At 33.9% G+C, this 23549-nt stretch overlaps 3 protein-coding genes and 1 pseudogene across 3 annotated transcripts; 2 read left to right on the top strand and 2 right to left on the bottom strand.

The window, feature by feature from the left end:
- Positions 1-2132: 2132 nt before the first annotated feature.
- On the bottom strand, positions 2133-6896 carry LOC120174482 (annotated as a pseudogene).
- A 2647-nt stretch (positions 6897-9543) lies between these two features.
- LOC120174483 (glycine-rich RNA-binding protein RZ1A-like) lies at positions 9544-11787 on the top strand. Its single transcript, XM_039181308.1, has 4 exons — positions 9544-9586; positions 10436-10551; positions 10901-11421; positions 11535-11787. Exons 2-3 carry the CDS (start codon positions 10444-10446, stop codon positions 11405-11407), a joined length of 615 nt encoding a protein of 204 aa, XP_039037239.1. The 5' UTR covers positions 9544-9586; positions 10436-10443; the 3' UTR covers positions 11408-11421; positions 11535-11787.
- Positions 11788-16978: 5191 nt separating this feature from the next.
- Positions 16979-21520, bottom strand: LOC120174484. Its single transcript, XM_039181309.1, has 4 exons — positions 21119-21520; positions 19251-19289; positions 17265-17349; positions 16979-17164 (listed from the first exon to the last, which is right to left on the bottom strand). Exons 1-4 carry the CDS (start codon positions 21497-21499, stop codon positions 17082-17084), a joined length of 588 nt encoding a protein of 195 aa, XP_039037240.1. The 5' UTR covers positions 21500-21520; the 3' UTR covers positions 16979-17081.
- A 1213-nt stretch (positions 21521-22733) lies between these two features.
- On the top strand, positions 22734-23303 carry LOC120174462 (probable calcium-binding protein CML47). Its single transcript, XM_039181301.1, has one exon. The coding sequence runs from the start codon at positions 22734-22736 to the stop codon at positions 23301-23303; it is 570 nt and encodes a 189-aa protein (XP_039037232.1).
- The last annotated feature ends 246 nt before the right edge of the window (positions 23304-23549 follow it).

Below are 23549 nucleotides of genomic sequence, written 5' to 3'. Positions count from 1 at the left end.
TTCCATGTCAAAATTCAACGTTTCTGCTCTTTGATGGTATTACGATTATAAAAAATAAATAAATACAATGGAAATATATATATACACACTGAATAAGAAAATCCAAGAGCGTTCTGAAATTTCATTGGAAATATGCAATTAAATAAATAAAACTCTTTAATGCAATACATGTGAAGGGTTTCTTTCTTCTATGGATACCTATAATTCTATCTGAAAAACGAACCAAACCCCACATGAATATTTATTCACGCAGACATACATTTAATTTTCTTACTTATTCTTTCACGAACCAATAATTTTAACGATTAAGAGATTTATTGTTATTCCTTAAGATATTAAGTTCGAACATTTGGACATTGTTCACATGTGGATACTTAGAGTTTATTAGGAGGATAATCCTTTATCCTATTTTCATTTATAATGTCAACAATTAAAATTGAATGTTGTTTGAAGAACCTAACATTTTACCCTACTAAATCAATAATAATTAATTTTGTTTACGACCGGGTTTAATGAGTTTTTTTTTCTCAAGAGCAAATGATTAACAAAATCATGGGCTGAATTGAATACTCAAACAGCACAGAAAGCTATACCATGTACATAACTATATAAATAAAGAAAAGTAGAATCATATCCTCTTTGCTCACAAACACCACTTGTCTCTGTAAGAAACAGATTCATATGTCTTAACATCTGTTGTGAATTGGGTCGGATCCTTTGTTAACACTTCTTTTGTTTGATTGATACGGATCGAACGTCGTCGAAGGTGCAGGCGCGGGACTCGGTCGGGTTTGCAAAGAATCCATTGGAATCAACAGCCTTGAGAATGCGTGCGTTTTCAACAAATGGAAACGACCCTCTAATGGCGGAAACAGTCTCTGATTGAAACCAAGAGAGCAATACAAGAAACAAGAAGGAACCTCTGGTGCCAACTGAAAACCCATGCTTATGTTGAGAGAGAGGGAGACAGAAGACGAGGATATCAGAAAATTAACGAACAATCAGGCTTATGGTTCAAATGATGTGCAGGGTGTGATTTTATGGGATTGGGAAGAGTAAAAAGCATTAACAAAGGAATGTTGGGTCCCATTGTGGGGAAGTTCGAGATTCACTTCAATCATTAGCCTGCCATGGAAGCAATGCATTACAAGATTCTGGACTGGTTTGAACCAAAGAGTCTTAGTTTGAACGCTATCCTTGGGAAGACAACTGTCTTTTCTTCCATCTCCCTATCATCTGCCTTGCTCTTTTTTACCAGACAAGACCACGTCTCACCCACTTGCCACATCATCATCCCACCATGCTAGCATGAACTTCTTCCTCGTCTGAAAATATGCTTGCATATGTTCCCTGGCTGCTTCATTCCATTTCCCCCCTCCTAATAGCAATCTATATTATCCGATTTCGAATGTATATATTTAAATTTATAGGATCTTATACTTGTGACTGAAAAGTATAATAGTTTAACAAAACCGAAGTTCAAGAAATAGCTTAAGAAGGGATATAGTTAATGTCAACTTGATAACTAAGTGATATTGGTACAGTACATGGAAGAGAGCCCCATTAAAAGTAGAGAGGGAAGACCGTAAAACACAATTATCTCAAAATAAAAAGGGAAACAAAACAATAAATCTTTAGAATTCCATTCAACAAATAACTCGATACTTTCCCTTTATGCTTTTGTTTCCTTTGGTTTTACCCGATACAACCAACATCTCCAACAACGGATCTTAACTACACAATCTGAAGTTCTCAAATTTTAGTTTAAAATTTTCAAAAATATGCAAGTCTAATTAAATTTTTTAAGACTTAATACAATTTCAATTAGAGACATAATTTGAAAAATTTAAAGGACTAAATTAAATTTTTTACAATTTTAGAAAGACCAAATGTTAATCTTCCAAATCCCCTCTGACCCCATTATGATGTTAGGAGGTCCTGTTTCCAATATATCTTTGGCATTAAAATGTTCAAGGGAGGGGAGAATATGCTTTATTGTATCACTTGTTGACGGTCAAAACTCTGTTTAGTATAGTTTCTTTCTAACATCAAACCCTAAAAAGTCTGAAAACGAAATTAAAATTAATTTTAAAACTCGGTTAAAGCACTTGAAATGTTTATTTTATTAAGAATCTCTCTTAATATTATCATATTTTCACTTTCTATCATATACTTGTTAACTGATAATGTGACAACACGTCGAGTGGCAAATAAAATATTAAATTTTAATCATAACAATGAAGTACAACATGATAAACGCGCGCGAAACGAATCACCTCGTTTTCTTCAGAGCTAGTAGAACGAGTAAAACGGTTTACCCGTAGTTCCATCGCTAACCTACCATCGCCACTTGCCGGCCGGAGATTATTGAAGTGGCTCCTGATGAGGAGTTTCCGCAGGTCCCGGTGCTATAGTGAACTGTAGACCACGACGCTGTCCGGCTTGTATCATGAACGCAACTTCGGCTGCTGCAAGAGCCGCTGCTTCCTGTTTCAAGAAGGAAAATAAAATTTATTAATTGCCAAAGATCTATAATTCTGGATAACCTGAACCAGCTAAAACAGTAGGAGATCATTTAGCTTTAGTTTAACGAACGGCATGAACACGATAACTAATACAAGATAGTTTTTATGCGATATTTCTTCATAAATCCGAAAACAGCAGAAAGGCAGACACGGACACGAATATGCATTTTCAGTCTGTGATGTAGATCAACCTCAACATGCCTAAGAAAAGTAATGCTCTTTCATTTTTTTTCTTCAAGAAAGCAAAGAGATACTACCTGTCTCTGCCTTCGGCGCTGCAATATGCTGATGGCCCAGGCCATAATGTAACATGGGAGAAGAAAGCCGGCAGCACGAAGCAGGAAAAGCTACATAAAATTAAAAAAAAACGCTTCAGTCAAAACAAATCAATGTGAATTACTGAAGGATCATCCCATGCTTACAGAGAAAAATGCAGATGCATCATCATCTCCATCTCCAGCTGTTAGGTACAGAGCATGCCGTAAGGTAGAAGAGCCATTAGCTGCAAACAAACCAAGAAAATATGATGCAAACAGGTATAGAAGAAGAAAATTAACAGCATGCCATTTTATTTATTGGTACAGATAATAAGAACAGTAAAAATACTTCATAAAACTAAAAGGAACCATGGAGATTTTATATTAACATATGCCAATAAGTAGGAAAGGGTAATCAATTGTTTTATTTCTATAGAGAAATTTAAGCTTACAATTAGGACCGCAGACCGGCAAAATGCAGCTCCACTAGCATTGGTATCAGCATATCATAATCTGCTTCCAAAGATGGCGTTCTGCAGCTGCCACGGCTATAATTCGAGGGTCACGCAAATCCAAGGTGCACCAGAGATTGTCCAACCCTCACTGTATCAACGTAAAAAATTGGACATAAGATATCGAAGGTTGAGCATACAGTAGCAAATCATCCTACAGATTACTGAACTAATAGATAATCCTCACGAACAGAAAAGGCTCTTGGTTACATGACCAATATTTTTTTGATAGAGTTACATGACCAATATGATTACTAAAACCAAGAAAGAAAGAAGATGTCAAAGTTAAAGCGTCACTGATCTTTATATGTCTATATTCTGGCTATGTAAGTGCACTGTGAGACTTACCTGATCAATTGTAGCATCCTCTGACTGAAGTGGCTGCGGTGGTGCAGTATATCCGGTTGGTAAGACTGCAGAAAATTTGAGTAAAATTGGCCCAAGAATTCAGCTCAACACTAAACTTATTTCAGTGAATGAAACATTACATGACTAGGTTCGATTTCCAAAGGAAAAATAAAATGTTATTGTAACATGGCCATCATATGAATCTTCCGACAACATACACATAACCACACATGTATACCGCTGTGAAACCACCTCCTAGCAGCTAGTGGCAAAGTGCTATTAATGCATAACTTGTACCAAAGAACTGTGGCTCAAATATTGTAAAAGGACTTTTCTGTCATTTAAAACATTCAGCAGAAAAATAAACAATTTTATCAAGAATTGATGGATAAGACCATATTTATCAGCCGGCAAAACTTGACCTTGAACCAGACACTTTTTTTAAGTCCCCAAAACAAAACATGAAACAATATTTCATGCTGAAAATATAGGAGGTTATAAGAAGCGTCCATCTTGAGAACAGAGGAATATGGTTCAAAGAGATATGAGCATGAGCACACTGTCATTCGAAAACAAGTGACACAAAATAAGACATTTATCAAAACCTGGTGCATAAGACCCTGGTAAAACTCCATTTCATACACCCCAAATTGCTCCGGGCACATAAAGCAAAACTTATGTCATCATGAAAAAAGACGTAGATCAACAGCATCCAGCCTTGGGCATGAAGTACACACCAAAAAAGTGAAAAACAAGATAATTTTTTTAAAAAAAATGATTCTTGCATACAGGGAGCTTGCAATCTGTTGGGTAATTTTAGATCAAATCATGGTTTTCAGAAACTCGGAGGTGAAAAGTTAGCTGCTGATGTTCATTTCATTTTCCACTTGCAGGAAAAAAAATTAGTTTAAATAACAAATGTGTCATGAATATCACCACGTCATATTCAATAAACTCAGTACCGTATGTGGCAGGAAAGTGTAACTGAGTGAGAATATAATTTTCTAATTGAAAAATGACACGCAGGTAGATAAAGTTATAGGGAAAATACCAAGTGAACAATTCAGCAATATAAAATTTTAATTGAATCATAGACTATATAAGCTGTCATCCATGCAATAACAACTGAGCTACTGTTCCATGTACTTAATGGTTTCTTTCAGACACCTTGAAACAGAAGATATCCATATTTCGAACATCAAAGTCAATACTTTCATACTTAAAATCCTTGAGGGACATAAAGGATCTTGCATTTGGGGTTAAATAATGCAGCCTAAACGAGTCAAAGATAGGAATATAGAACAAGCTCAAAGGATTTTTTTTTTCAAAAATGGAAGTAAAATCTATTAAAAATATTCCCCCGTGATACCAAAGAAAAGAAAAGAAAATTCTCTGAGCGTTTAGGATGTTGTTAACCTAAAGATTACAATGAACGCTTCAAAACCTAAAAGCCAACATAAACAAACAGGGACCAAAAAGGTAAAAAGTAAAAAGGGCATTCGTCAAGATAAGGGGGATCAAATTTAAGGTAATGCAACTATAACCATATGATTAGGCAGTCTTTTCTTAACTGAAATTAAAAGTTGCCAGAATATAAAGGGCTTTTCCCATTTTAATGGCATGAAAAAAAAACATCATTCAACCAGGTATAATTTTCACGAGTATGCAACTTTACAGCATTGCTAGTAAATTGATTTGTCGCAAAATGATACTAAATTATAATTGTTAACATCTAGAACCGGATATTTTTTCACAAGTATGCAAATTGATGTGGGTGAATGAAAATACAAAAGGTATCAATCTCTTCCTCCTAGGTGGACTAACGAAGATGGAACCATTTTAGAGAGCAGGGATTTACCTGATGACAAATTTCACAAGTTATATCGCCTTTCTCGTTGCACCAATGCTGAACACATTTCCTGTGAGCAAACTGGATAATAAAATTATGTCAGTTAATGCTACTACACTACAAGAATAAGAAGACAAGACAATGAAACCATATCTTAATTAAAACAGAAGTACTTCGAAGTTGGACAGAAAATCATCAAGCCTTTCTCCACATCATGACGACACTCAAATCATTAGCTCACATATATATTTGATAATCTATACTTTTAGAGCTAATAGAAAGCCACCATTGCAGCAGACCAAACTAATTACAGAATAAAACTGAAATAGAAAGCTTCAGGGAGTAAGTTTCAAATCACCCCAAAACACCGAATACCTTCAAACTACCACTACATGCACAAGGTGTCTCCAAATTCTTAATGTCATCCTCCTCCTGGCAGATTCGGCATTCAGCTGCCTGTATAAGTGGTTCTTCTTCGTCACAAGGACCATGTTCTTCCACTTCCTTAACACCAATAGCACAAGCATCTGGCTGAGAGGCTTGGGAAGAGCCTTCACCAGATGCTCCTACAGCCTCCGTTTCTTGAGTTGATTGCAAACTTTCAGGTGTTATAAGACGGTCCACGCATAAAACCAGATGATCACCCATTTTTATCCAAAATGAAAAGGTCCTTATAACATACAACAATGCATCAAAAGTTCCAGTTAGTCAGAATAAAAGTTGAGGCTTTAAATGCGAAATGTACTTCCAAAATTAAACTTGGTGCTAGATTGACCTTTTAGGAATATAACAAAACTAAGCAAGATAGACGAATCAAAATCTTTTCTTTTTTTCTGTAATTACTGAAATCCTTTGGTTATGAACATCAGATTCTGTGAAATTCCCTTTCTCATTAACTCTATTGTTTCTCTTTATTTATTTCTTAAAATTTCTTCCTATAGGCTAAAGGCTATACCCCCGGAATTAATATCCAAATAAATATTTATTTTATAAAAAAAAAATAAACAGACAAGCCCGAGGGTTTCATCTTTAGTTATCCAGGGGGGAAATTCCATCTTTTCTCAAAATTTTCATTTTTTTTTCAATTTTCCATCTCAAATGAGAAAGGAAAGAACACAAAGTAATTTCATTTTCTAGGCAACCGAACCCAGACCAAAATTCCCAAACTCAAGAAAAAATCAATTCAAACCCAAAAAAGAAACCAGAATCGTGATCAGAATCGAACGAATCCATTAACTAAAACCAAGACATAACGGCATAAACAAATTACCCGTAACTGGCGATTTGATCTTGGAGTCTGGAGTGTTGTTTTCGCTTATCTTTTTATAGAGCTTTAATGAAAAGTCTAAAGTCTTTTCTTTCCTTTGCTTGGAAATGAAACAAAATTGACAAACTAAATTTTCTTTTTTTCACATAAAATAATATAATTTTAGTGTAAAATTAAATGTAAAAAAAAATTGATAGAGACATTGACGAGGTCTCGGTTTCAACGATGATTTGTTGTTTGGTGACTTGGCTTATTGGCTAAAACAAAAACCGGAAGCTTTAGTTAACGTCCGTCCAACGACAAGGACTAACTCCGTAATTTCTAGAAGTTTGTCGCCATTTGATTTTTTGACCCTTCCGGATAACGGACGTCAAAGGTTATGATCGGAAATTACCGTCTTTGTATTTCGGACAAAAACAATTACTACATGTCGGCAAAAATTGATAATTTTTTTTTATAAATAATTATAGTTATATGTTTAATATTTTATAATTTTATATTTTATAAATTAATTTAATGATATTAATCATTAACAGTATTCATTCGTGTTCATTTAAGTGTGACAACATCGTCTAAAAAGTTATATATATTTTTATTAATATAAAAATATATATTTTAAAACCCAGAGTTTAGACAATTCGATATTACAATGCAATTTGTCTTTTACGTCGTAGGGTTGAAATCGAGAAATTTGAAATTTTAGTTTTTATTCATTTAAATTTAAATTAAATCCAAAACTTAGTAATATAAAATATAAAAAAAAATAAGAGTGTTAGACCCGTTCAAGTTCTAGTTGGTAGAAAAATAAAATAATACTTGGCTATGAGTTAATTAGCTAATGGTTTTTGACCAAGTCATGTTTAAAAATTCCTTTTATATTCATAAACTATTATCAAATATCAATTTTAGATCAAATGGAAATGATCATCCAGCTCAGTTGGTAGAGCACAAGGTTCTTAACCTTGAGGTCGTGGGATCGAGTCTCATGGAGGACATTTTATAATTGGAAGTTTCCTATGGAAGTTGCTATCAACTTAGTGTTGGGGCAACCTACTATCTTACCTCCCCTTATCCCTATTACATATTGTAACAAGGGACAACCATTTACCAACCAATTTTAGACCAAATGTATAATTTTCACAAACTACCTCCGCTGTCAATATATTTAATTTTTAAAAATTATTATGTATATTTTTTAAAAATAACTTTTTATTCTTTAATTGAATTCTTTTAAATGTAAACCGCTTTGTCTCTCGAGTATAATATATTTTTAATTGTGTTATCCAATTATAAAAAATATTAAATAATCACTCGAATTATGAAAAATTGTCATATGTAGTTAGAAATAAATTGGTGGGCTCATCCAATCTTAATCTTCAATGATTGATGTTCAAATTTATCTGTAGTTAAAAATTTCATAATAAATTAATTTTGAATCTTTAGCAAATAGAGAAAAAAAATATGAGATAATGAGAAAAATGATTATTTAATAATGTTTCATAGTTGAGAGACATAACTAAAAAGTAAGATATAATAGAGGGGCAATTTAAGTAGTTTACCCAAAAGTATTTGCAACTACTAATTTGAAAACTTTTACTATTACTATACGAGACATTTTGTATTTTGACTTTTGACTATCTCTTTTTTCCTCCGTTGAAAATTTGTGCAATACATCATCTACCTCTCAGATCCTATTATTTTCTAAATTGAATTAATCAATATTATCTAATTTATTGATCGACTAATTCAAATCGGGTATTGTAAAGGCAAGGGCGACCCTCCCAACCCAGTTTGCCCCATTTACAAACGTCAGGATTCGAACCCCTGACTTTGCTTAAGGGACCTAATGTCTCATCCCACTATACTAACTGATTGTTGGTACATCCTATTATTTTTATAAATAATATTGTCGTGATTGCAACGCCATAACCTTGTACCTTTTGAGTTTTTGCTTGGTGTACAATTACATGATCTCATCAAGCGAAGGCATAATACTTTGCTTATTTTACTTCTCTTGCTTTTATCTTAGAGCATATATGTGATGTAATTCATGTTTATGGGTTTGTTCTTTTTCATCTCCTCCATCATCAATAATTATTAAACTTCAAGTCTAAATTATTAGATAAGATGGGGTTTTCATGTTTATTTGAATTTTTGTCTATTAATTATCCTTTTTTTCCCCAAATATCATTATTGAAATTGGTGAGATAATTAAAGAATAAAAATAGGATATTTAGTGATAAAATAATAAAGCATGACTTCTTTAGATAAAATGATTGTAGCAAATTATAGCGTAGTAAAGTGTAATTTAGTAAGTTATAATAATTAATGGATTGGATGGAACAATTCCTTATAATTAGATAACTTTTAATAATCGATGGACTCGACAGAACAAATATCATTATCGATGTTAGTAAATTGATTGTGGTGTTAGAATCTAGACGCTTCTTTATCTTCTCTCGTAATTAATTTTGTTTGCTTTTATTGTGTCGTGCTTTTGATACGCCAATTTAATAGTTTCAACATACATTTCTTAATGATTTGGCATGTGAACAAATCCCAAACTAAAACGAACAAATTCAAACAAGATACGGGAGGATGGGACTGAGTTAGGTAACATAGCGTGAGTGATTAAAGCAAGCGAAATTTCAAAATTTGATGATGAAATTGAAAATGTTTTAAAAATGAGAGACAAAAATAGAAACATCAGAAAAGTGAAGGGACTAAAAAAGAGTAGTTTAACCTATTTTTATTATGTATTTTTAAGTTTCTTTCGAAACTTAACTGCTCTTTTCGAGTTTACTCCTCTCTCGCCTCTGCTCTTTTTGGTACTTCCTCTCTATTCTCTGCTATTGATTCCTTGTGCTTTCCATTAAATCTGCTTGTATTCGACAATATTACAATTTTGTTTTCTGTCGATTAGCTTTTGATTAATTGCTTCTTGGCTTCTGATCTGAATAATGATTTTAAATGCAACATGTTGTCTTTGATGGGTTATTAGATATTTAGGTAATTCGTGGAATTATGTTTGATTGTTTATGCGCTGTATAATCTTATTTATTCTGTACTGTTTCTATGGTTTTGTCGGAAAGCCGTGGTTACGGAGGCAAATTTTGAATGTGCGTGTGGACTGCTTACTAATTTGGGGTTTAGGAAAGGGTTTTGTTTTGAAATAAAGAATCTGTTTGTGGAATGCTATTTACCATGATTATTGTGGAGATTTGTAGCAATTGTAGGCCAAGCTTGCTTTTTTGTTGTTGTTTCTGCCTTGAAGCAAAGGTCAGTTTAAAGGCACGATTTTTACTTTTAAGAGTTTGCTTGGGCACAGTTAGTTACTGTCCCATTTATTGTAACCTAGGAGTGCCTACTCTTTTCTGTATTGGAGTTGTTTAAGTGAATGCTATGAACTGATTTGTTTCATCTGTCATTTTTGTTTACTATTGATTTCTAGTGTCATATAAGTTTTGATAGTCATAAGCTGCTTTTTGTTATTTTGGTTGCTCACACTGAAATCCTTGTGCACTATCATTCCATTTGTTGGTCATGTTTCTGCCATTTCTCAATGCTGATATAGTGATGGCATATTTTACCAAGAAGATATCTCAAACCAATTTCACACGAATTTTCTATTGGATAATTAACTGTTTTTTGGTATTCCTTTGCCATAAACAATGCAGCTTACATTATGCCAGAAGACGAGTACCGTTGTTTTATTGGTAACCTTTCATGGTCAACATCTGATAGAGGCCTGAAAGATGCATTTGAAAAGTTTGGAAATCTTCTTGACGCTAAGGTATTTAATCATGAAACTCTAAATAAAATAAAATTCTTGAGTTACTGATTATCACCATCGAATCTGATCCCGGTCAAACATTGATCCCAATTTAGATTGAAGGCAATTCAAAAGCTGAAAGAATTAAGTACTTTAGGTGATAGCAATATGTTTTATGGAACAAACTGGTAATCATAATAGCATTATTTGTTTAAAGAACGAATAATCATACACTGTCATGTGCTTTATTAATTTTTGAATACATGTTGGTATTAATCTTTCTTGGTTTGGCTTGCACTTATCACTAATTTTTAGATGTTTTGGTCAATTGTCAACTTGATTTGACTCAGAAAACTTTTGTTTGATTCAGGTAGCTGTTGACAGGTTTTCTGGTCGTTCTCGTGGATTTGGATTTGTCACTTTTGATGAGAAAGCAGCAATGGAAGAAGCTATTGAAGCAATGAATGGAATGGATTTGGATGGGCGAAATATAACCGTTGATAGAGCTAAGCCTCAACAAGGGTCAGGGAGAGATTATGATGGTGACCGTAGCCGTGATCATGGACATGATCGTGACCGTGATCGTAAACGGGGCTATGATGGCAGTCGTGGATCCAATGGTGGGGAGTGTTTTAAGTGTGGGAAACCTGGACATTTTGCTAGGGAGTGCCCTAGTGATGGGGCTAGGGGGGATAAGTATGGTGGTAAGGGGGATCGTTATGGTGGTGGACGTCATGGTCCTGATCGAAATGGTGATCGGTTTGGTGGGCGTAGCAGGGATGCAGGTAGTCGAGGGGGGTCTGGTAGTGATAGATATAATCGTGATCGTTCTGGACCATATGAGCGTCGTGGAACTGGAGGTCCTCGTTCTGGATGAGATGACTTTTTGTTGTACGCGGATCCACTTTTCTTCTCCTTTTGGCTTGCTAATATCTTCTTCTTTTCCACTTTCAGAGACTATTTCTAATTATCACTTTGCTAATGGAATCATACTTTGATTGCAGCTGATGAACAAGGGTTGCTGCTTTTATGGTGAAGCTTGAAGTCTTCTTCATCTTTTTTCTTGTTTACAGGATGTTTTCTATTCGTTCTTTTGTAGGGTGGAACTATATTATCATTCAGTCCTTTAACCTTTGAAGTGTGAAACTTGGAACAAATCTACAACTATTTTTGTTTTCCTAAAATGCTGTTTTCGATATTTGATTCGAAGGAGACTCCTGCAGTCCTGCTTTCTTGACACACTCTTTCAAATATGGTCTCTTGGTCTCTGAAAGCATACATTTCTGTGATTCATGCATTATCAGCATAAATTTTCATTGCTTCTGTACGAGTTTTCATTGAAATTTTTTAATGCTGCATGTGGAAGATGGATTGGCTTTTGGTTGGTTATAAGGAGGAATTAATTTTTCTTTCATGTTGCTATGCTCCGTGCTAGTTGGCCGCCTTCTTTTATTTATTTATTTTTTAAGTAAATGGTTTGTGCAGTATTAATGCTGTTAACCTTGTGGCAGGACGCTTGGCCGTTTGTACTTTGTGCCCTTTATGGATACTTGATTGGGTTTCTTTGTTGCTAATTGGACATGGTTATATAAACTTCAAACATTGCGAGTTCTTTTTTGGCACAAGAAGGGAACTGCGTATTAATTGAATATATAAGCACACCCCATGTTCTTCATGGTGCACTGATGGAAGAGTTCCATTTCCTCTAAATCCATGGTAGCTTGTTTGGAATCTCTTTGATGAGTTCATCAACAGCCGTTATTCCTTCCCATGAGCCTATGTAATCTGTGTGCAGATTGCCATTTTCTTGCTATGTTTGTGCATCGAGCTCTAGTTTTTTGTTCCTCTTTGCTAAAAATTCAGGGAGGTGGTTAAGATATAGTTGGTTTCAGCTTAAGATCGTGCTTCCCTTTTATGGTTCCTAGTCGTAGCACTAAGTTGTGATCACGGTTATGGATGTTATGACGTGATTTATTTTATAAAAATACGTTTATATGTTGTAGATGCAATTTACAGTGGCGCAGTAACTTTGAAAAAATTTACGATGCAGTTGGTATATTACATTACGGTTGTAATTTAATACTATGTTCGCGTAAACATTCATTCTGAATTCGAGAGTTGGTTTTGTATCCATGAAATAACCTAGTTAAAAGAGTATATAATCTTTTTTTATCAAACAAGTTATAATATATAAAGGGCCCGTGGCCAGGCCAAAAGTAAGGGTGCTCAAATGGTTAATTTGGTCATCGATTGAACCTAAGTAGTAGAAACCGGATTAATGGAATTTTTTGAAAAAAGTTTTAGTTAGATTAATTTAAGTTTAATATGGGTTTTTCTTTTTTCATTTGGGTTAAAAATTGATTGGGGAGTTTTAAAGTTTTATGGATCTAATGTGGGTAAAAAATAGTTGACTCTTAATTCTTAACGGTTTGAGCTTAATATATATATATATTTAAGTTAATTAATTAATTTTGAATCAAATTAAATTTTAAAAAAAATTAATAGCTAATCAGTCTAATATTTAACTAAATTAATATTCGGTTAAAATTGAACAATGAAAACACCTAACTAAAATTGATGAGACAAAAAGAGTGCATGCATGGGTAAGATGAAGATTGGAAGCGTGGTTAACTTGCTAATCCCAAAAACCACTCTGCTTTGATCATAATTGCAATTGGTATTTGGTTATTGGTTATTATCTAATGCATTTCGTAAAGCCAAATTCCTTCATTTATGATAAATCCAATTCCCCACAAACACACTGCCTCTCAATGATTCAACTCCAATCTCTTTAATCATCATCATTAGGGGTGTATTCGGTTCGGTTCGGTTCGGTTTTTTACCAAAAATTGAATCGAACCGAAATAAATGGGTTTTCAATATTTAAACTGAAACCGAAACCGAATAGTTAAAAAACCGAAAAAACCGAAACTGGTTTTTTCGGTTCGGTTCGGTTTTTTTAACGGTTCGAGTTTTTCGATTCGGTTCGGTTCGGTTTATCGGTTTTTCAATAAAAAAAATCACTTGAAACTATAATTTTTTTTACAAAAATTATCTATTCGGTTCAATATGGAACAAATGAGTTCCATATGGAAAACCCGAACCGAACCGAATCAAAAAAATGAAGCCTTTAAATCAAACCGAAAACCGAACCGTTTAAAGCCAAACCGAACCGAATCGTTTTACTCGGTTCGTATCGGTTTTTCGGTTTTCTCGATTTCGTTGCTCAGCCCTAATCATCATTGCTCTTCCAAATCTCATTTTTATATATATTTAGATTTTTTACAATCTAAAATTAATAATAAATATATATTAAAAATTTTGATATATATATTATGTAAATTTTGATTTATATAAAATTTGTTTATTTTAAGGTTTAGAGTATAGAATTAAAATAGATTGATATAAAATAAATTTTACACATTTTTTATATCAAATAATAATATTATATATATTTTTTACTCGAGCTTTATAACTGTAGGTTAGAATTATACCTATGGGACTGCATTTAACGTATCAATAATAAGCGATAAAAAAATAGATTATGAGTTGAGTTAATTATGCATCCTTATATGAAAAATTAATAGATATGGAGATCAAATAATTTGCTCTTAATTAGCAGTTACGTACGTTCCGAAGATATACACTTTTTTCTCTTAAATATGCCATTAACTACTTATACATACGATTCAAAGAAATTATTCCATTAATTGCAAAATTTACGAATTAATAAATAATAATGATGATATATTTGTGCTCCATTTCCCACTTTTTAGGCCTTTAATGTTCATATGAGTTACATTGGAACTTTACCTATTTATAACTCGTAACAAATTTATATTTATCCAATAAAAAGTTATTTAAATTTATAAGTAATAAAAATATTTGAGAAGGCTATCATGAAATGATAAAACCTAGTGAATCTCAGAAGCTTTCCCACAAGTAATAAATAAGCAAGGCCATGGTCATCATCATGATTCATGCATGTGCATGTCGAGTTATATATCCATTGACGGCGCACCATCTTCCAATGCAATTATATGATGCACTTCTTCACCCTATATATGTATACTACCATTAACGCCTCTTCATGTTTCCAAAATCCTAAACTCCATTTGCAATCTTCTTCTTCTTCTTCTCAATCTCGAGAAAAAAGGAAATGGGAAGTCACTGGCTGAGGTCTGAACTAATCACCAAAGAAGAAGAACACTCAACTCCCTTCCAACCACAACTTCCTGTGGAATATTCAAGGTGGAATTACATCAGTTCTGTTATTTTCCTTCTGGTTTTCTCATGAGTTTTCTGATTAAAATGATTTTGCAGTGAAAGTGCTGTGTACTGTGATACGTTGGATTTGCAGTATCATGAGTTTTGCATGCAACAAAGTCTTTACGATGAAGTTCCGTTGTTGATGACTAACACTTTGTACACGGATCCATTATATGCGTCATTAAACATTGAACAAAGTTCAAGTGCATCTCAAGGTCGATATTTTTTCTTAAATACAAATCATTAAGCGTATTCGATCATCAATCTTCATATATATTTTGTTGCAGAAAATGGCAATGGATTCTGGGATGAACTGGGTTTCTTATTCGAGCCCCGAAAATGCGACAAGACAATGCCCGAGATTCATGATATCAATGGTGAAGAACAGATGATGAAGAAAGAGAGTGTTTCTGGTGATAAAAACTGCAAGGAAGAACAACCTAAAACTAGGGCAAAGTTACTCTCTAGGAAAGTAATCTCACAGTATTTCTATATGCCTATAACTCAAGCAGCCAAAGAGCTTAACGTTGGGTTAACTTTGCTGAAGAAAAGGTGCAGGGAGCTCGGAATCCGGAGGTGGCCGCACCGGAAACTTAAGAGCCTCCGATCTCTTATCAACAACATTCAGGTACTATTTCATTCTCGCATCATATTGTTTTTATCCGGAAATATGAATGAACCGAGGGGTTGTTGGAATCTCTTTGAATATTTCAAATTCTTGTATGATTTAGATATTTTCTATTGATGACATATTTTCGTCCTTTAAATTACTTTGACCGAAAATATGAAATGATAATGCAGGAGTGCGAGGAGGAGAAAGGAGAAGGGAAAGTGAAGGAAGCAGTGGAGGTATTGGAAAGGGAGAGGAAGATGTTGGAAGAGATGCCGGACATGAATATGGGATACGATACAAGGAGACTAAGGCAAGCCTGTTTCAAGGCTAATTACAAGAAGAGAAGGCTGGTGTCATCGGCGGTGGCTGTGACCACTGCTCAGTCGAAATGTTCTGCCGGAGGAGGTGGTCGCCGAGTGAGTGATTTGGATTTATTTAGCTATCACAGGGGTTTGTCGGACTCTTGTTCATCGACCATCACCATTAACAAAGTGTAGAGTTTGTTTTTCATCTCTAACAATTGAGATAAAATAACTTTTGGAATTGAAACGAGTAAACAAGAGTAATGTAGGGTTTTGAGAAATAGATAAAATTCTTGGTTAAAATTAAGATAATTTTACGAAAAGATGAATCTCAAAACTATGTATAAATTTCGTATTTATCAACCCAACAATAATTCACATCTGCATTTTCGTTATACACATGATTGTATTTATCGCAATCAAAATTTATGTGTAATTGTACCAAGTATTGAATTTCTCACTTATATATTAAATTTATGTGTAAATTTAATGTTTAGTTATTTACCCCTTTAGAAATGGCTTAATATAAAGTTTATGCTTCAGGGTCACAAAATCTTAGTTTAATGATAAGGTTGAGGCTGTTGAGAACACCTGAGGCTTAAGATTCAATTCTCACTATAAATATATGTGACATTGCTGACGTCTATAATCGAAATGATCGAAAATCTCCAACTACCTAACTACATTCTCTCCATTTTGTCGGCTCGAATGTTTTTCCTTCTATCCCTTCATTGATTCTGTTAGCATTGCTTCCTGCGTTGCTTCTAGACTCAAACAACTACTCACAACGAATTTCTCAGACAACAAGAGCATCAAGCGTTTTCGATGGTGTTCTGATCAATTCCTTCGAAGGGCTCGAAAAGGAATGCTTTGAGATGCCTGTGCAGATTTAACAAACGGGTTGCCGCCAGCTTTCCCCCTTGGACCGTTTCTACCATTGGCATTTGAGAGGGAATCTTTGTCTTCACCATTGATTGCATGGGGGCAGCACATGAAGGAATCGAGCAATGGTTGTCGTAATTCTCGGTGTCTTTCAAGTGGGATTTTTGTCATAGCAGCTTTGGAACCACGTCTCATTTGATGGAAAGATAACTTTGTGATATTTGGTAGGAAAAAAAATACTCCGCAAGCCTATCTATTTGCATTATCATATATTTTAATTTTTTTATTTTCTATTGATAATCTATTTTTATTTCTTTAAAATCTTATAACTTCACCTTCTTATAAAATTTTAGAAATTCACTCTCTAACATAAAATCATACATAAAATCATGCGTTTATCTATGATATCTTTTAAGCTCAATCATCATTTCATTAGTACAATATATCTTGGAATCAGTATTAAGTTCCTACAGCAGATATTAATATCATTGAATTCTACACCCACCGGAATCCTCCCCATGGTGAACATTGCCATAAGCTGATAGTTCGAACAAATCCATGTCGCGACCTAAAAGTTCGATGAAACAGTCGAACTTCAGATTAGAAAATCCGGCAGTCATCTTACCAGGAAAAGGGGGGAAATATCTATTGTACAACATTAAATTTACCTGAAACCCGGCAATAAGAACTTCTCTGAATGAGATCAGCTCTGGACAACTCAGTTCGGTTTCCCTTTGATCGATTAACAGTTGCCTAAAGTTAACAAAACAAGATCCCAAACATCAGATTCAAAATTATTATTGAACTCAATGGTACTAAAACAGAAAGCTTTTGATCAGCATTTTCTGCATCAGCTGATTCTGGAAAAGAGAAGCTTAGATCCTCACAAATGGGAATCAAAGAAGACTTATAGTGAAAGATTAAGCACTCAAATATGGACCAGCATGTTTTGATTATACACCAATATCTTCTAAAAACCATGTTTGAATAAGGAAAAGGCTCCCATTGAACTCTACTTGGAGGGTTAGTCGAAGCCCTAATAAATATTCCCCACTTTGAAGTTCCATCATAGGCAGACCCACATGCAAGAATGTATAATCCAACTTTTATCTATATCCTTAGTAATGTATGGGTTAACTTTTATCTATATCATTGTGCATAGGTTAACTTTTAGCTGTATCCTTCTTTCTATATAGTTTTCTTCTATTTAAAGATCGATTGCATTAATAGAAAGATTTTGTCATCACTTAAAAATACAGAAATATTGACACACTGAAGACTGGATAACTTAGTTATGTTATGATGGAAAAAAGAGTGATACTAAGCCTTTGACAACACATAGGGAGGTGGTTCACTCTCATTTCTAATCGATCCACTTCCCAAGGTTTGAACCTAAGATCCACTGGAAACCAATTTAACTCTGTCATCTCCTAATCCATGTACTTACTTCCTAGTTCCTAGGGGTTGAACCTAAGATCTCTACATTGGAAATCGATTTAACTGTCATCCTCTAAATTATGCAATTCCCAGAGCTTGAACCTGAGATCTCTAAATTGGAAATTGAGAACTGATGTCACATTGAAGACGGGAGTCACTTTCTAACTAAAGAAAAGATGCAATTTCCATGCAAGGAAAGCTATTTTTAATTTTATTAGAAAAGAACAAATGACTCAACTTATCATCTTATGTAGCTGATACTTAACTCACTTTTACCAGATGGTATACAATTATGAGATTTTCAGCAACGAAGATTGTTGAGAAAATATATACATTTTGAATGAGAGGTGGATGAATGACAGCTTGATCTATTGTATGTTAAGAAAGACATGTGTCATAATTAGGAGTGAAAAAAAGACCAACCTATTCACTATCCAAAAACTCATCAAGGCCATTGCGACCTTAATAAAATTCTTAGTTAACCAAATACTATTAAAAATATTCCAATTGACATTCTTTTGCCCTCACTAACTTAAACTTTTGGTTTCACCATTGACTGGGGCCATAGAATGGCAATTTCAACTGTGCTATGGCTACTCATACGATGCAAACTTAATTAAGGCAGTATCTAAAGGAAATATTATATTCAAAAACATATTATGTACACTCATTTCAAAATACGTAAAAATGATTAGGATCCTTAAATATGTTTAGTTAAAAAGTCCCATTATCATGCTTAATACTTGGTTCTTTTCATTTTATATCTTTTTTCTTATGGAGGATTTATAATGGTTTCACTATGGTAAGGCAAATCAAGGTGGACTAGTTGTGACTCAATAGACCTTTGCAATCAGTTTAATGAGAGGAAAATGCTTAGCACAGAGAGATGATTCACGGCCTCAAATTGCAACATTACTATGATTCATGTCAAAAAGTGTATTAAAGCTCAAGGCAAGTAGCTGCCAATCCTGTAAGCAGTCTAAATACATGAAAACATCAACAAATTTTAGTAGACTGATATCACTATGGGTCTTGGCCTAACATTTATTGCATTGCAAAAATAAAAATATATATTTTTTATTTTGGTAGGATGCGTAAGATATTAAAAACAGAAGCACACTAGTTTTTTTTTTCTTTCCTGAAAATACATTAAGAAATTCAGAAAAACAGAGAGAAAAATGAAAGTTGAATATGCCATAAGAGGGAAATTTTCATACCTGTAAAACCTGACAGTTTTCTAGCGTGCTTTTTCCTCCCTGAAATTCATAAAAAGAATATTAATCAAAAGCCAGGCTCTATAGATCAAGAACAAAAATACATGTTTTCATGCATATTACAATACTACACAATAAATTCAAGAGATGGAAAGTTCAGGGACGGTCTTTGAGAGCTTGAATAACAAAGAGAGTATTGTTAGAAAGAAACAATTTTGTTAAGTACACATTGATTGGATATCTGAAGAAATATAAATGAATGTCATGATACAAAAGGAAGCTATATATAAGGAACAAGAAAGTAGAACAAGAATCACAACTTTGTCAATAGTAAGCTAGAAGGAGTCCTGTGAATACATGGTGCTTTGACTGACGCTCTTCAAATACTAAACCTTTTGAGAATATGTTCTTACAGCGTGAGATTAGCCTCAAGTTCCCAGGGCTCAGAAGGTCCTCCTTAGAAACTTATATGACCAACTTATGCTTAAAATATAGAATGTGAACACCAACAAAATGAACCAGTCCAGCTTAACAGGGAACCTTTCACATGCTGCCTCCAGACCCATCAACTACTATGGCTTCTACCACCTTATGACCAACTTTTGATCTTCGCCTATTGTTTACTTTTAGAGTTTTATGACTACTGCTACACATCATGACAGCCAGATTTTTATACCAAATGATTCTCGCTCAACAGAGATTGAATTTCTTTGCCTCCCATAATGTAGCGCTAGCACTTCAAGCTTTTCTTTATTTAGAGTAATTAAGAATAAATTAGTCATCTAAAACGGAACTTCTCTATAGTTATACAAAACATTTCCATTATGAAATGGAAAAGTCATGACCAGTGCTGAAATAGAATTATATCCTTCACTAAGGGATCTGATCTTGCAGATTCAAAGTCTGAACATTGTAGACTACAGAATATAGCAATGGAATTCTTTGCAACTTAGTGATCAAATTCACAAATGCCATTGAATTTTTACAACAAAATAGCACAGGTATATTTTCAGACAAGAAATGGAGCAAATAATCAACTTTAACATTCAATCTTGTTTTGTCTCTTTTTTACTAATTTTTGCTTTTAAGTTTTAACTACAAAGGAGCAAGAACCATTATTTTCTGGAATAAATTCTAAGGTGCATAAAGAATGTTGCTCAGATTATTTTTCCTGAAGTACCCAAAGCACATCTTATGAATATTATCAGGATATGAGTATGAAGATATTACTCTCAAAGAACCTTCTAATACATGGAAAAACTTCAAAATAAATGAACACGCCCATTTCAGATATATATCTATATCTGACACAACCTAAGTCCGAGTACCATTGGTTTTAGACACAAAAACATAGCATCATACAAGCTCATGACCACCTATAATTCAAATCTACTTCTCCATGATTACAAGTAGAGAATTGTGATAAAAAAAATTCTCACAAAATATAAAATCAGGAAGTACAAAATGGAGCCAGAACAAACCTACAACACCCAAACCCACTTCAGAAAACAGCTCCAATAAACAGATTAAAACAAAAACTCAAGGTAGCTTTTGGAAACTTTGATTTCAAAAGATGGATTAGGGTTTCAAAAGAAGAGTGACTTTTGTGATGAATCACACAAAAATGTAATGACGGTTTCTCATATTCATCGATTTATCGGGTGCCTATTCAGTAATAGTGTGGAATTCATAAACATACTTGTGAAGTTGACAATTTATATTTTTGATAAATAAATAAATGATAACATGGAATCTCAATTGTTTATACATAATTAATGCATTTCAATTCACAAATTAAATCCAAATCTTCAAATTCATGTTCATAAATACAGCAGAATATTTCAATTCAATGGGCAAAAACAAAAGCGTACCTTGGAGTAAGGGATGATATGGTCATAGTCATGGCACAAGCAACCAGGACAACCAACTAGCTTCCTGAAAACAATGTTACCAACAGCGTCACGCCGCCAGCGAGCTGGGTCTCGTCCCTTGACCTTCTCGGCTTTTTCCCAGCATTGTTGTTTGACGCTGTAAGGAAAGCTCCGGGGATTAGGGCTTGAATCCTGTGAAATTTGGAGATCTTCAAAGAGACTGGTGATTGCAGAGCTCCCTTCTCGCTCCGTCACCGCCAGTTCACCGTCTACCAAAGAGGCCGACGGCGGCGTAACCTTTGATGAACGCGAACGACGCGGGTAAGATGGGCTGGACTTTGATTGTGTCTTGGTCTTGGAATCTTTGCCATCTATTATCATTTTTTTTTTTGTCTCTGTGGATTTGGTTGGCGTTATGGCTTCGATTTGGGACGGAACCTTATTTAACTTCTTCCAATCCGGATAAGCGAAAATTACGCATTTCATCACTCAACTTTAAGTCGTTTTTAACTTTATATCTCAACTGTTAAAACTTTTCAATATGATTCCTCAACTTTGAAGTCTATTTTGGTTTGGTTCTAGGTTTGGTGGGTTTTTAGGATGTGCCGATTTGAGCCTCGAGTTTGGGTCAGTCTAGACAAATCTAATATTGACACATGATATACAAAATTATGGTAAATTATGAGGGATGTCACTTTTATTTGAGTTTTGTTTTATTTTGATTAAAATTTTAAAAATAATTTATGTTTCAATCACTTGTATTATTAATTTATTCCAATTTAATTATTAAATCGTTAATTCTTATTACATTAATAACATGACGCTTTAATAAAACGATTCGTCTATTATTTGACCTTTAAATTTTTTTCTTCTCATTCTCGCCTTCTTTCTCTTCTAATAACCTTTGATTTCAAGTTTCTCCATAGCTTTAACTACCCATTGTGTACATTAGAGCTCAATGTAATTATAAAAAAAAAGTACCAGAAAAGCACTAATATTCTACAAGGACATGAGTTCAAATTTTAATGTTTACGAATGGAGCAAACTGGATTGGAATAGTCGCTCTCATAATGGGTCTTTACAAAACTCGATCTGAAATAAATGATCATTAGGTCGAACAACTGTAGCTAAATCAAAAAGAAAAACCCTAACATTATGCAAGGTGATGAAAAGTAGTGAAGTGATTCTTCATAGAAATTTCCATGAACTTATTCTATAAGAACAACTACATTTTCCTTATACATTTATTCTCAAAGACCAAGAAAGTGCTAAGAAGTTGCAAAATTCCACCCTTTGGCCTTAAGGGAAGTATAATTTATGTCTCCATAACATATTTTTATGTTCTGTCGTGTCATAATTTTATTTAAAATAGTTATACCAAACTTTATACAAGCTAATAGTCAACGTCAATGCATGTGAATGCATTATTTTTCCTGGGTATTTCCTCATCGGCTCTTCAAATATATATATATATGTCATAGCAGTGTGGCATCCACACTCCAACTCCATCCATTTCTCTGCAATTTTTAATACATTATACATCCATTTCTTGTTGCTTATTCCCTTTGATCAATCATCCAAGTCGCCACCTTCTTCTTCAACTTCATAAAACAAAATGCAGAAATCACCATCGAACGAGATGATTCCGCTATGGGGAATCATGGTGTCTCTGGTCTTTCTTAACTTCGCAATCATACTGCATGATTTCTATTTTAGTTTCTGTTTCATCATCTGTATATTCAAATCTTTCCCGGGAATCATTTCTTGTATCCGCGTTTCTTCCTCTGCAACAACAAAGAGAATCTGCAGAAACGGCGACAGAACTTGTAACGCACCCGCTGAAGATCAGACGGCAACCGACGAACATCATCGAAACCTGTCGTTTTCGGAATTGAAAACGGTGATCGAGAACGAGGGGATGGGTAAAATCGATTGGCTGTTCGAGGAAGAAGAACCGAGTTTGATGGAAGTGAAAGAAGCTTTCGATGTGTTCGATGAAAATAAGGATGGATTCATCGATGCAAAGGAGTTGAGGAATGCGTTGTATTCGTTAGGTTTCATTAAGGAGGCTTCGGAAGATGACTGTGAAAGGATGATTAAAGGGTTTGATGATAATTTCGATGGCCAAATTGATTTTAATGAATTTGTTAAAGTGTTGGAGAGAAGCTTCTGCTCATCAAACTAAGCTTTCTTTCTTTCTTTCTTTCTTTCTTTCTTTCATGCATTGGTGTATGTACTTCAATTTAAGGAATATTTTAATATAATTTTCGAGTTTGATTAATTGAATCTACAAAGTGTGTGTTGTCTTATGTTAAGAAAAATTATGGACAAATATTATTATTTATATGTGAATCGATTAAATTTAGTCCAACAGATATTATTATTAACGTATTGTACACGAAGATATAAGATTAAATATATTTAAATACTC

Source organism: Hibiscus syriacus, unplaced genomic scaffold (genome assembly GCF_006381635.1).
Source record: "Hibiscus syriacus cultivar Baekdansim isolate YM2019G1 unplaced genomic scaffold, ASM638163v2 tig00112107_pilon, whole genome shotgun sequence".
In the NCBI taxonomy this organism is placed as follows: domain Eukaryota; kingdom Viridiplantae; phylum Streptophyta; class Magnoliopsida; order Malvales; family Malvaceae; genus Hibiscus; species Hibiscus syriacus.
Note: the sequence above shows the minus strand (reverse complement) of the source record. Positions and strands in the feature narration are given on the sequence as shown.